Consider the following 13,664-nt stretch of genomic DNA (forward strand, 5'->3'; position numbering starts at 1 on the left):
CACTGAAGAGGTACTGGGCTTCTCCTCCAGGAAAAACAAGGACTGGTTTGACGAAAACAACCAGGAAATCCAGGAGCTGCTGGCAAAGATGCGATCTGCCCACCAGGCTCACCTTGCAAAGCCTTCCTGGCCAGAGAAAAAACAAGCCTTCCGTCTCGCATGCAGCCATATTCAGCGCAAACTCCGGGAGATCCAAAATGAGTGGTGGACTAGCCTCGCCAAATGAACCCAGCTTAGCGCCGACATTGGCGACTTCAGGGGTTTTTATGAGACACTAAAGGTGGCGTACAGCCCCTCACCCCAAGTCCAAAGCCCTCTGCGCAGGTCAGATGGCGAAGTCCTCCTCAGCGACAAGATCTCCATCCTCAATCGATGGTCAGAACACTTCCAATCTCTTTTCAGTGCCAACCGCTCAGTCCAAGAATCCGCCCTGCTCCAGCTCCCTCAACAACCCTTGAGGCTAGAGCTGGATGAGGTCCTTACCCGGGAAGAGACATATAAGGCAATTGAACAACTGAAAAGTGGCAAAGCAGCAGGTATGATTGGAATCCCCCCAGAGGTCTGGAAGGCTGGCGGCAAAGCTCTGCATACCAAACTGCATGAGTTTTTTATGCTCTGCTGGGATCAAGGAAAGCTGCCTCAGGACCTTCATGATGCCATCATCATCACCCTGTACAAAAACAAAGGCGAGAAATCAGACTGCTCAAACTACAGGGGAATCACGCTGCTCTCCATTGCAGGCAAAATCTTCGCTAGGATTCTCCTTAATAGACTAATACCTAGTGTCGCCGAAAATGTCCTCCCATATAACCATATAACCATTTACGGAGCGAAAACAGGTCATGTTGGCCTTTCGAGTCCGCACCGGTTCACTGATTTTGTGCGCTATCTTCAGGCACTGGTCCCGGTAGATCTTCATTCAATAAGGATGGGCGAATTCCAACCTGTATGTTTGGAAGAATTCAGAATCATAGTGTGGCTTTTGCGCAAACAGAGGAACTACTGATATGGTCTTTGCCCTCAGACAGCTCCAAGAAAAGTGCAGAGAACAAAAACAAAGGACTCTACATCACCTTTGTTGACCTCACCAAAGCCTTTGACACCGTGAGCAGGAAAGGGCTTTGGCAAATACTAGCGTGCCTTGGATGCCCCCCCAAGTTCCTCAACATGGTGATCCAACTGCACGAACACCAACAAGGTCGGGTCAGATACAGCAATGAGCTCTCCGAACCCTTCTCCATGGACAAAGGCATGATGCAAGGCTGCATCCTCGCACCAACCCTCTTTACTATCTTCTTCAGCACGATGCTGAAACAAGCCATGAAAGACCTCAACAATGAAGACGCTGTTTACATCCGGTACCGCACGGATGGCAGTCTCTTCAATCTGAGGCGCCTGCAAGCTCACACCAAGACACAAGAGCAACTTGTCCGTGAACTACTCTTTGCAGACGATGCTGCTTTAGTTGCCCATTCAGAGCCAGCTCTTCAGCGCTTGACGTCCTGTTTTGCGGAAACTGCCAAAATGTTTGGCCTGGAAGTCAGCCTGAAGAAAACTGAGGTCCTCCATCAGCCAGCTCCCCACCATGACTACCAGCCCCCCCACATCTCCATCGGGCACACAGAACTCAAAACAGTCAACCAGTTTACCTACCTCGGCTGCACCATTTCATCTGATGCAAGGATCGACAAAAAGATAGACAACAGACTCGCCAAGGCAAATAGCGCCTTTGGAAGACTACACAAAAGAGTCTGGAAAAACAGCCACCTGAAGAAACACACAAAGATCAGCGTGTACAGAGCCGTTGTCATACCCACGCTCCTGTTTGGCTCCGAATCATGGGTCCTCTACCGGCATCACCTACGGCTCCTAGAACGCTTGTATGTATTTTGATTGATATGGTTCACAGTGTGAAAAATTTTTAACAATTTTTAAAAAGGCAGTGGTGTTCAGTTTTAAGACAGATATGCTCAGAAATTGAGCAATGTAAATGATGGAAATAAAAGGTGAAAAAGAAATAAAATATGTTTTAAAAATTTATATGGGATAATTTTCCGCATTTGAACCAGTGATGGGAATTTCAATTGTAATTGAGTAATGGAAATTCAACTGTGAATTTAAACAAAGAAAACCGAATAAAACCAAAGCTACCCATTGAAGCCACCACAAAGGAGAAATTACCCTTTTATGATGGAGTGAATTTATTCAAGAATGGTACATCTTCCAATACTGATAAAAATTGGTTTAGGATTAGGTTTTTTTTTTGCTTTGGTCAAATTATCTAACCATGTAAATCTGTGATCTGAGGTTTCAGGATTATTCCTGTGAACTTCCACAATAACTCATTGTAATATGCAAAAGTGCCACAGATTTGGTGTTGGAATGGGCCTGGAGATTTCTTGTAATCTTACCTAGGCCAAGAAATCATGAAGAGAGTCTCAATCTAGAGTTGGAAACTGGTGCATTACGCAAGATAGACAAAGATTATAGACTTTTAAGTAGAAAAGAAAGATATTTGTCAAGATGAAGAACTCTAAATTTCAGCAATTTTATTTTGGTGAGGGGTTCAGCATGTATTCCATGCCCTCACATGACTTGAATACTAGATTGTCTGGTTTGATAGAAGCTTCAAAGATACTTTTAATGCAGATAAAATATTATTCAATATTCCTCTTCTCATTTCCTCACAAGCCTGTCTGATTCATTGCCACAGTGAAGTCAAATGCAAATCTGAAGAGCAGAATCTCATATTTCATCTGAATAACCTACAATATGAACATGAATGTTCCAATTTCACATAGCACATTCTTCTTCAGTCCCTTTCCCTGTCCTCATCCTTTGAGGTCTTTTCACACACATTCTATTTTCTAACCACTCCTCTCCAATCCCCAGTTACTCAGTTTTCCTATTTTCCCCTTCCCCACCTGCCCAGCACAAACATACAACCATCTTTTCCCTCACTGTTGTCATCCAGCCACCATCCCTGCATTATACTGTTCCCTCAATCTCCTTCCTTCAGCAGTGGTCTCCCCCTTAATGCTCTCATTTGCCTTCAGGCTCCATCTGCACTTTTTCCCTTTGTCTGCTTCCACCTATCACTCCCCTGCCTCGGTCTCCCAAAACCCTCCTGCTCCATCCACTCAACCTGTCTGTCATCATTCACCCCCTCCTCGGTCCATCAACCACATGTAGACTTCTCCCCCTCTTTCATGCTCCCTTCTCCTTTCTGAGGCAGGATTATGACCTGAAACACCGGCTGTTCCTTTCTCTCCATGATTTTTGACCTGATCTGCTGAATTCCTTCAGCTGTTTTATTTTTGCTTAAGATTCTAGTATCTACAATATTTTTTTGTTAAATTTTGTCCATCTGACCTCATCTCTTCCAGCTGCACTTGGACTGCAGAACACTGACAGACGTGGAAATTACTTGCTTTACATTTTTGGCAAACTATAAAGTTAACCAAATTGAACAAATTCCATCCAGAAACCCAGATAACATCTAAAATGTAACAGCAGTAAAAAGGTATGGACAGAAATGGTATTAACTTCAATCAGTGGCAACAACGATTACTTACTCCACCCAGTCTGAATCGGACATGAACTCCAGCAGCATTGTCCAGGAAATCTGCCTGTGAATGAATAGAAGCAACAGATTGAGGTTACACAATGGCAACTTTTCAAAATTCACCACTTACAGTAAAACCCTGGAATCCAGTACCATTGGGGATTGGTAGATGCCAGATAAGTGAATTTGCTGTAAAGGTTAAAACCTTGTGTTTTTTGATTCTTTAATTTTGAGCCTGTGTTTGTAGTGTTACCATAGTGGCTATGATGTAATATCTCATAATGTTCACCCAGACTAACAACTTGCTCACTATTCTTCAAGATGTAAAGGAAGTGTGAGCACGAGAAATTTTTCTTTGAATTTTGTCTCTTTAAAAACTGTTATGTATCTCTTTAAAGTCTGAGTATCTCTTTAAATACTGTTATGTTTTTTCTATATATCTTATATCTTTTGTATCTCTATTATACAGTAAATACTTTGTTATTCATTGCTAAGAAAGAATTAATGCGAAGCTACGCAAAATGTTTACCCATTTTATCAACAAATTAAAACTACATAAAGCAGCAGCCATAGAGTTTGATTTGCTGGATTAAAGAGATTGAAATTTGGGATATAGCAGCTCATGCTTTGGAAGATGATACTTTGAAATTAGGATATATTAGAATAAGGAAAGTGTCATCTATATTTGCTTGTTGCTCATGTCACAGAACAACATGATTACATCAGAGAAGTGTAAAATATCTTATATAGGGAAATTTTATATGCATTATTTGTATATTTTTTGTATTCAATATTATTTTTGGGCATAGCATGAGTTATGATTTTTTTGTTTAATTATTATAATTATAGAATTTGATTTCCTGAACAAAATAATTTACGTAATAATCATGGTTATGCTTCTAATTTACAATTGATTTGTGATATTTATATGATATAATTTGATTTACATTATCATTAGTATACCTTGTGTTAAACTCAATAAAAATATTTTAAAAAGAAAAGAATTTGCCAATCGCTTGAGATTGTGTGTTGCATGGATTGGCAAACTTCCTTTCCTTTGGCTTGGCTTCACGGACGAAGGTTTATGGAGGGGTACGTCCACGTCTGCTGCAGGCTCGTTGGTGACTGACAAGTCCGACGTGGGACAGGCAGGCGCGGTGGCAAGGGAAAATTGGTTGGTTGGGGTTGGGTGTTGGGTTTTTCCTCCTTTGTCTTTTGTCAGTGAGGTGGGCTCTGCTGTCTTCTTCAAAGGAGGTTGCTGCCCACCGAACTGTGAGGCGCCAAGATGCATGGTTGAAGGCGATATCAGCCCACTGGCGGTGGTCAATGTGGCAGGCACCAAGAGATTTCTTTAAGCAGTCCTTGTACCTCTTCTTTGGTGCACCTCTGTCTCGGTGGCCAGTGGAGAGCTCGCCATAGAACACGATCTTGGGAAGGCGATGGTCCTCCATTCTGGAGACGTGACCCACCCAGCGCAGTTGGGTCTTCAGCAGCATGGGTTCGATGCTTGCGGACTCTGCCAGCTCGAGTACTTCGATGTTGGTGATGAAGTCATTCCAATGAATATTGAGGATGAAGCAGAGACAGCGCTGATGGAAGCGTACTAGGAGCCGTAGGTGATGCGGTAGAGGACCCACATCCGGTACCGCACGGATGGCAGTCTCTTCAATCTGAGGCGCCTGCAAACTCACACCAAGACACAAGAGCAACTTGTCCGTGAACTACTCTTTGCAGACGATGCCGCTTTAGTTGCCCATTCAGAGCCAGCTCTCCAGCGCATGACGTTCTGTTTTGCGGAAACTGCCAAAATGTTTGGCCTGGAAGTCAGCCTGAAGAAAACTGAGGTCCTCCATCAGCCAGCTCCCCACCATGACTACCAGCCCCCCCACATCTCCATCGGGCACACAGAACTCAAAACAGTCAACCAGTTTACCTACCTCGGCTGCACCATTTCATCTGACTCAAGGATCGACAAAGAGATAGACAACAGACTCGCCAAGGCAAATAGCGCCTTTGGAAGATTACACAAAAGAGTCTGGAAAACAACCACCTGAAGAAACACACAAAGATCAGTGTGTACAGAGTCGTTATCGTACCCACACTCCTGTTCGGCTCCGAATCATGGGCAACACTAACCACTGGGAATACCAATTTTAAACTTTTGTACTTTTTACCTATTTATTTTCCACAATTTTATTTGCTGGTTGCTTGAATTCCTGATAATGGGTATTTTACTGTATGTATGATTTCCAATTTTCACTATTAAAAAGCCACAATTAAGTACTATAGCAAACAAAAGAAAATTTTAAAATGATGTCAGTTCTTGAACCAATTAATTTTATTTTACTTTAAACACTAAATATGAAATATTCTCAAAAGCAGTGTCCAATTTGACCATCATTAGTCTGCTCTCAATTATTATCAAAGAGACAGAAATGATCATCAATAAAGTTATCAAGTGCCATTTACTTACTTATACCAGATCACTAATAATCAGTTTGGATTTTACTAGGGCCCTTTGTTCCAAACCTCTTCATAGCCTGTGGTCAAATATTGGCCAAACAATAAAATGCCAGGACTGAGATGAAATTGAATGTTCTCAAGATCAAGGCAACTTTTGGCCAAGTGTGGCATTAAGTGCCCTGAAAACTGAAACTGATAGACCTCAAAAGTTGGAGTCACTAACTTGCCCAGAGGGAAATGGAGATAATCATTCCAGTCCCAGGACATCATTGCAAGGGTTCCTCAGCACAGTGTCCGAGGTCTAATCATCTGCATCTGTTTCTTCCGAGATCATTCATATGTAGACATATTCACTGATAATTTGCACAAATTACAGTTCTATTTGTAACTCCTCTGCAATAAAATAGTCCATGCCTGCAAGGCCAGGACAACATTCAGATATAGGCAGGAAAATGGCAAATAACATTCCCTGCTCTCCAACAATAAAGACTAACCATAATCCTTCACTTTAAGTGACATTACCATGGCAAGTCAGCATTCTGGGGATCACTATTAACTAGGAACCTAGCTGGACTAACCACATTAAATACTGTGGCCACAGGAACAGGTCAGAGTACAGGCAATAAAATTACTTCCCTGGATATTCCAATAGTACCACACCACACATTTACCTTCAATAACGACATGGACAGATAAATGCATGGGAAGATCATCATCTACATATTTTATTTTAAGGATATCACATCATTCACATCTGGATATATTTTTCCACTCTATTATCACTGGATCCAAGTCCAAGAAATCCAAACCCAAGAAAGCCGAGAAAAAACTTCATTGGTTGAAGAAGGTGACTCACCACCATTTTCACAAGAGCACTGTTCTTGAGATTCTATTCCATTGATGAACAAATGGGGTCTGCTTTTCATTTGCCTAGTATAATACATTTTTTTTTAAGATCTATGACTTTCTGTTCTGATTAATGGTTATGTTGGAAACATTAACATTATCATTTATACTTTGTTTCTATGTGTGTTTTTTTTCAGTGCTTCTAACATTTTTCAATTTTTTTTCAATTTAATAATTAACATTTTCTGAGAGATTAAAACATGTGAAAGTAATATTGTGCATGGCTACAGTGAAACGTAAGTGTGTTAGTATCTCCTCATTCCAGTAAAATAAATACTCACTGGTTATTGTATAATAACTTCAGCAACAGAAAAAAGTTACAGATTAGAAATAATCCTGATGGATATTTTTCATAGATATTGACTAAGTACCCAAGAATACTCTTGATTAAGTCCTGATCTGATGAGAACAGGTCAATCAAATAATGTTCGAAATCAGGATCCAGACTCAAAGTACTATTACTGCAAATCCATTGTAAGTCAATTTTATTTTTACTAACAGAAAAGTGTAAAGGTAAGCAGAACACCAAAAATCCCAATAGGTATGCACTCCGTAAAACACAGCTCTCTCTTGGAGACTGAATATTTATCATATGTGGTCAATACATTCACAGTCAGCACGCACTTCAGGATCTATAAATAGAGTTCCAGGAAATATTACTCTTGGCTCATTTTCTACTAAATACTTATCAGAAGTTCATCTACATTTGGTCGCCTGATAATATCACATTACATGAAATCGTAATTCAATTCGAAGTCACAGGTATTTTGGAATTTTCATGAAATAATGACCTTCTGGTTAATGGCGACAAACCATTAAACATGATGATTCTTGCAGCGATTCCAACATTCATTCACAAAGTTCAGATAAACAAAATCAAAAGAAAAACTTTTTATTTTGCTTCTTATTGGTACAGCCCATTTGAGGGTCAGGTGAGAAACTACCAATGATCTTCTGCTAAAATAACAAATATTCTGGTTTTCCAGATATTCCACATGCTATGATGCTGAATTTAAAAACATCTTGTTGACAAACTCAGTGTTCTAAGAATATATCTTTTCTCTTACCTCAATGGGGTTAATACATTTCATCATGAACCGAGGGTTTCCTTTCCTGAAATTAATCATATTCTTATAATGTTTAAACAGCTGCATATCCTACAAACAAAAACATAATTTATAGTTACAGTAATGTCATCAAAAATCAGCTAAGTTACTGTGAACATTTAAAAATGGAATGTTTACTTAAATTCCCCAAATGCACATTGTTATAGTGAATTACAGCAGTCATTTCAAAAATGCACTTTCTGTAACATCAATAAATGAAAGAAAACAAAATAACTATCTAGATTCCATGTGCTTTAGATTAACACAAAGTCTTCAAAATACTTGGGTCAATGGAATGTCCTAGATCAAGTCTTCATTGGTCCCAGGTTGCTTTCATTAAGCAACCCCTTCAGTAATCCACCCACCTTGGCAGCTCATACAATATAGGATGTTCTTCTTCATTCTGAGTTCCTATGAACTTTGGCATGGTATGTGTTAAATCACCATTGCCTTCTCACAGGTCTGATGTCCGTCTGATGTCAGCTTCATCCTCGCTATATCTCCATCTTTTAGTGGTAGCCTATCTTTATCATCTGTTGGAGTAGTTTGTCTGTCTTCTCTTCTCCGCTTCCAGTTATTCTCCTCAATTCTGTCATATTTCTGATTCTATCTGTAATGGAAGTGGAGTTTTATTTTGGCTATTTAGAAGTTCCTTGGGTTGAGGAGTTTTCAGAAGGCTGGGATACTCAGATAGGGTCACCAGTTTCTTGGCCAATGTTCGAGAGATTTCTGCCTTTCCATTATTCTGTTCAAAGGAAAGAAGTAATGCCCAATGTTCACACTGGCAACCCTTTGAAAACTTCACAAAATGTTCTTCTGTGAATTGTGGTGCATTATCTGTGATCAGTAGTTCAAGGTTGGCAGAAGGTCTAACTATCCTTTAATCTTGTGAATTATTGTGGATGAATGCTCATTTCTAAGAAACTGTCCAAAAATATAAACATTAATTCATTTATTATAAAATGTATTTCCCACGTAGATGAATCTGATCTGACCACTTTTTTTTTTGCCCATGGTGTGTCTTGCACCTGGTTCATGATTTCCCATCTAGCCCTGGGAAGTAGAAATTTTCCATCACATCCACATGTAAGGAGGGTGGTGGTGGTGGGGGGGGTGGTGGGAAGAATACATTTCATCACGCCATACCTTGGCAGGCCATGATGAATTAGCTTTTCATCTCTGAAGATCAGGTAGTTATGTATATATGCTTGTGTGTGTACGATGTCATCTCTCATATATACTGTGTGCTGCAGGGAACGATATTAGATTTGTATTAAACAATGAATGAATCATCATGTCTCCGTGTACAGTGTATTTCTAAACCTAAAATACATAACAGATAGGTGACAAGGATTGAATTGGTCCTCCTCTATGCCCCAAATGTTGGAGTAAAGATTTAAAAAGGAAACACAAGGCTACCACAACAGTGAGGCCCACAGATTCAAACACAAGAACAAAGGAAAAGAGGCAGGAAGTCAATTCAAAATTGTGGAGGAACAGTTTTGAAAATTTGTGGAGTCAGAAGAAGACTGGCATGACTATGTAGAAAAATTTGATGAACATTGTCTTGCCCTTAATACTCGAGACACATCTGTTTTGAACTAAAAAAAAACAAGCAGTTTCTGAGCCAAGTGGGAACCAAGACATTTAAGTTGATGAAATCTGTTAGTACCTGAAAAACCAAAGACAAAAAACTTGTGTGCTGTAATTGGAGCACACCCATGCCCCAAATCACCAGTTATGGCAGAAAGACAAATAATTTATCTGATAAATCAGAAAATAGGTGAATCTGTCAGTGAATATTTGGCTGAATTGCGTGGACGGTCAGAAAACTGTGAGTTCGGTGCATTCTTGAACGAGGCATTAAGAGAGCACTTAGTAATGGGTTTAGCGGACTGCAGTGTGAGACAGTGATTGTCAAGTACAAAAGAAATAATCCTCAAGTCAGTGTATGACACAGCCTTGAATTTCAAGGAGGCAGGTAACAACTTTGACATTAGTCAAAGTGAACCACAGGTGATAGGTAAATTTTCATGCCAAAAATACCTTCTGGTGCATAAAAATCAACCACAGTCTGGATAATTGTCATTTCAGAAAATCTGGATGCCACTTATGTGACAAAGAGGGACAAATCACAGCCAGGTGCCCAAGAAAGAAAGACAGTGCCACCGAGGGAAAAAAGAAGAAAAAGCAAAAACAACCCTCCAAGTGAAAACCATAGAGGAGAAGGATGAAAGCCCTAGCAGTGAAACTAACGACTCAGAGGAAGACAAGGGACCAGATATATATTTGTGGATTAAAGGATAAGAAATCAGAAATCTATGTCCATGTGAAAGTCAGCAACAAACCTTTCTGAATAGAGTTGGACATGGGGGCAGGAGTGTTGTTAATGCCACTAAAGTTAAAAACACGACTGTTACCTCACCTCAGCATTAAAGAGGCTGACATGCTGTTAAAAACAGTCACAGGAAGAAAGTTAAGGTGTTTGGAAAATGCAAAGTAAACATGGAATATAAAAGACAGACACCGAAAAGATTATCCCTCTACATTGTTGACACCAAGGAGCCAGCGTTGTTCAGAAGAAATTGGTTATCAGACTTTCGACTAGATTGGATGGAAATTGGATCCGTAATGAACATATGCCTGGAGGATGAAGCAAAGCCAAAACTGGAACAAGTGCTTAAGAAATATCAGGCAGTTTTCAAAAAAAAAAAAAGCCTGGGGAAAATCCAAGGAACCCAGGCAAAGTTACACTTGAAATCATGGGTTGAACCCAAGTTCTATATGCCCAGGATTGTACCGTTTACAATAAAGGGAAAATTGAATTGGAACTAAACAGATTGGAAAACGAAGGAATCTGGAAAGAATCCAATACAGTGACTGGTCAGCTCCCATTGTGCCAGTGCAAAAAGCCAACAGAGAAATCCAAAATTGTGGTGATTACAAAGTCACCGTTAATCAGGCTCTACAAATACCTGAACCTCCTATGCCCAAAGCAGTGGAAATATTCCAGGTCCTGAGTGGATGAAGGAAATTCACAAAGCTGGACTTATCCCAAGCATATCAACAAGTAGAATTGGATGAGGCTTCAAAGAATTATGTGGCAATCAATATTCATTTGGGGTTGTTCACCTATACCCAAATCCCATATGGAATATCAGCGGCCTCAGCAATATTTCAAGTGGTCAAGGACAAATTATTGCATGGCATAAATGTAGGATGCTACCTCAATGACAGCATAATTACAGGTTGAGACAACTCAGAGCACCTATCTAACTTAGAAAGGGTCCTAACCTAAATACAACAAACGAACATCCGTCTGCGGCAGGACAAGTGTGCATTTATGGCTCCTTCTGTAACATATTTGGGCTTCACAATAGTGATGGAGTCCAAATGGATACCTCTGGTATTGAAGCTGTCTGCAGAGCACCCTATCTAACAAATTGAGCAGTCGTTCCTGGGTTTGATTAACTATTATCGAAAGCGCATTCCAAATATGTCAACGATATGTAGCCCACTGAACCAATTGCTAAGAACAGAAATGGTGCTAGAATGAAGAAACTAGTAATATGGTCAATCGTTTGAAAGAACTACTGATGTCACTTAACAACATTCTTGACCCTTGCAGTGGCTGCATCACCAGTGGGCTTAGGAGCGATGTTGTCACAAAGTGACTGAAAAAGGGGAAAAGGCTTTTATGCCTTCCGGTCTTTGATGGCTTTTGAACTTAATTACACACAACTGGAAAAAGAAGGGCTTGCCATAATATTTGGTCTCAAACGATTCCAGCAATGGTGTAGCTGCAATAAGAATTCAAAGGTGAGCCAAGCAGCTCACCGCACATGATTATGATTTGAAACATAAACCAGCAACAAAAAATGGCCATGCTGATGCCCTCTCTCACTTACTCTTTCTGAAACCAAACAAAAGGACGAGATAATTAAATGGATGGTGGAGGCTATAGCTATTAATCAGAACAACTTCATTCTTTACCAATTACAGCAAAGAAGTATGGAAAGAAGCTACACTGTCAAAAGTCTGATATTTTACATTAAATGGGTGGCCTGAAGCCAAAGCCATCTCTGAAGAACAAAAACCTTATTATACACAACGCCATGAGATAGGAATTGAAGAAGGTTGTTTATTGTGAGGAACCAGGACAATCATTCCTACAAAATAGCAGAAGGTCATATTATCAGAGCTCCATAATAACTGGTGGCCCTCAATAGGCATTGATATTGAACAGACGGTAAGAAGGTGTGGCATTTGTCAGACAGGCAACCCAAAGCTCATCAAGCTGAAGCTAACCCATGGAAATGGCCATCACGACCATGGCACAGGATTCACATTGAATTTTGTTGGTCCTTTTATGAGAGAAAACTTCCTCATTGTTGTCGATGCACACTCTAAATGGCCGGTGGCATCACACATGAGAAAAACGACAGCAGACCAGACAATTGAAAGACTATGAAGTATATTTACAATGTATGGATTACCTATTGAAATGATTTCCAATAATTGTCCACAGTTTGTATCAGAGGCTTTTTAGGTATTTCTACCACCAAGCACTAATAGGGAAGCAGAACATTTTGTACAGACTTTCAAAAAGGCCATGAAAACTAAGAATCTCCAAAACATCATGGAGTCCTAAAATTGAAGATTTCCTATTAGGATATAGAAACATGCTACACTCTACAACCAAATGAACACCAGCTGATTTGACATTTGGACTTAACTTAAGGACAAGACTTTCCACGGTACTTCCAAATATCAGCCTTCGAATAGAACAATCCACATCTCCAAGTAAACCTACCAGATCTCTAGAAGTGGGAGAGCCAGTACTGGTACGGGACTTCCAGGACAAAAGGGAGCTGTAGGTGAGAGAGGTTATTCTTAAAAGACCCAAGTCCCTGTTCTTATTCTATACTGGTGGGAACTAAAATATGGAATCGGCACATCGACCATTTGAGAGCGGATGATCCTATGGCTACGCCCACTGCTCACAATCCCGATAAATCCTAGATGAGATTCCCTGGGCTCATTCCACAACTGACGCTCCAGAAATATCTTCAAGAAGTGAGACCCCCTTCTCAACCAAACAGTCCTCAACCGAGAACCTACGAGTCAACAGAGTAGTCCTACACTACATCCTGTTCAACACAGTCCTATGCAATGTCTTATTGGGGTTCGCCAAGGACAAACTTCACTGTCCTTGCCACCAACTGAGGTAGTACCCCAAAAGGCAAAGAGACTGGAGAAATTGCAAAGTATTCCAACAGATTCCAGCTCTCTGAGATAATAAAAACGAAAAAAATCTTCCAGAACAACTGAAGAACCTTATTAGTATAGGAGCACCACATAGTTATCGTAGACTAGTATAAGTGTTGCCAGATTTTATCTTCACAATACATTTATTTTGTGGGAGGGAAGAGTGTTATGTATATACGCCTGCACGGTATGACGCTGTTACTCCTATATACTGTGTGCTGTGGAAATCACATTAGATTTGTATTAAACAATGAATGAAGCATTAGGTCTCTGTGTGCAGTTATTTCCAAACCTAGACTACATAAGTCACTTTTGGAGGCCAGTTCATCTCTCACATGTTGGTTTGCTTTCAATCA

At 40.2% G+C, this 13,664-nt stretch overlaps 1 protein-coding gene across 4 annotated transcripts in view; it reads right to left on the reverse strand.

Moving 5' to 3' along the window:
* c7h11orf65 (chromosome 7 C11orf65 homolog) overlaps window positions 1-13,664 on the reverse strand; it is a 63,852-nt gene that overhangs the window by 22,431 nt on the left and 27,757 nt on the right. For 3 of the 4 annotated variants that reach the window (XM_069891297.1, XM_069891300.1, XM_069891299.1), the window contains 2 exons: window positions 8,002-8,091; window positions 3,576-3,629 (listed from right to left, as the gene is read on the reverse strand). In XM_069891297.1, the coding sequence (XP_069747398.1) occupies window positions 3,576-3,629; window positions 8,002-8,091 (144 nt within the window). The remainder of the gene's footprint in view (window positions 1-3,575; window positions 3,630-8,001; window positions 8,092-13,664) is intronic. The other variant, XM_069891298.1, reaches the window with a different exon arrangement.

The sequence above is a fragment of the Narcine bancroftii genome, chromosome 7 (genome assembly GCF_036971445.1).
Source record: "Narcine bancroftii isolate sNarBan1 chromosome 7, sNarBan1.hap1, whole genome shotgun sequence".
NCBI classification, from domain to species: Eukaryota; Metazoa; Chordata; class Chondrichthyes; order Torpediniformes; family Narcinidae; genus Narcine; species Narcine bancroftii.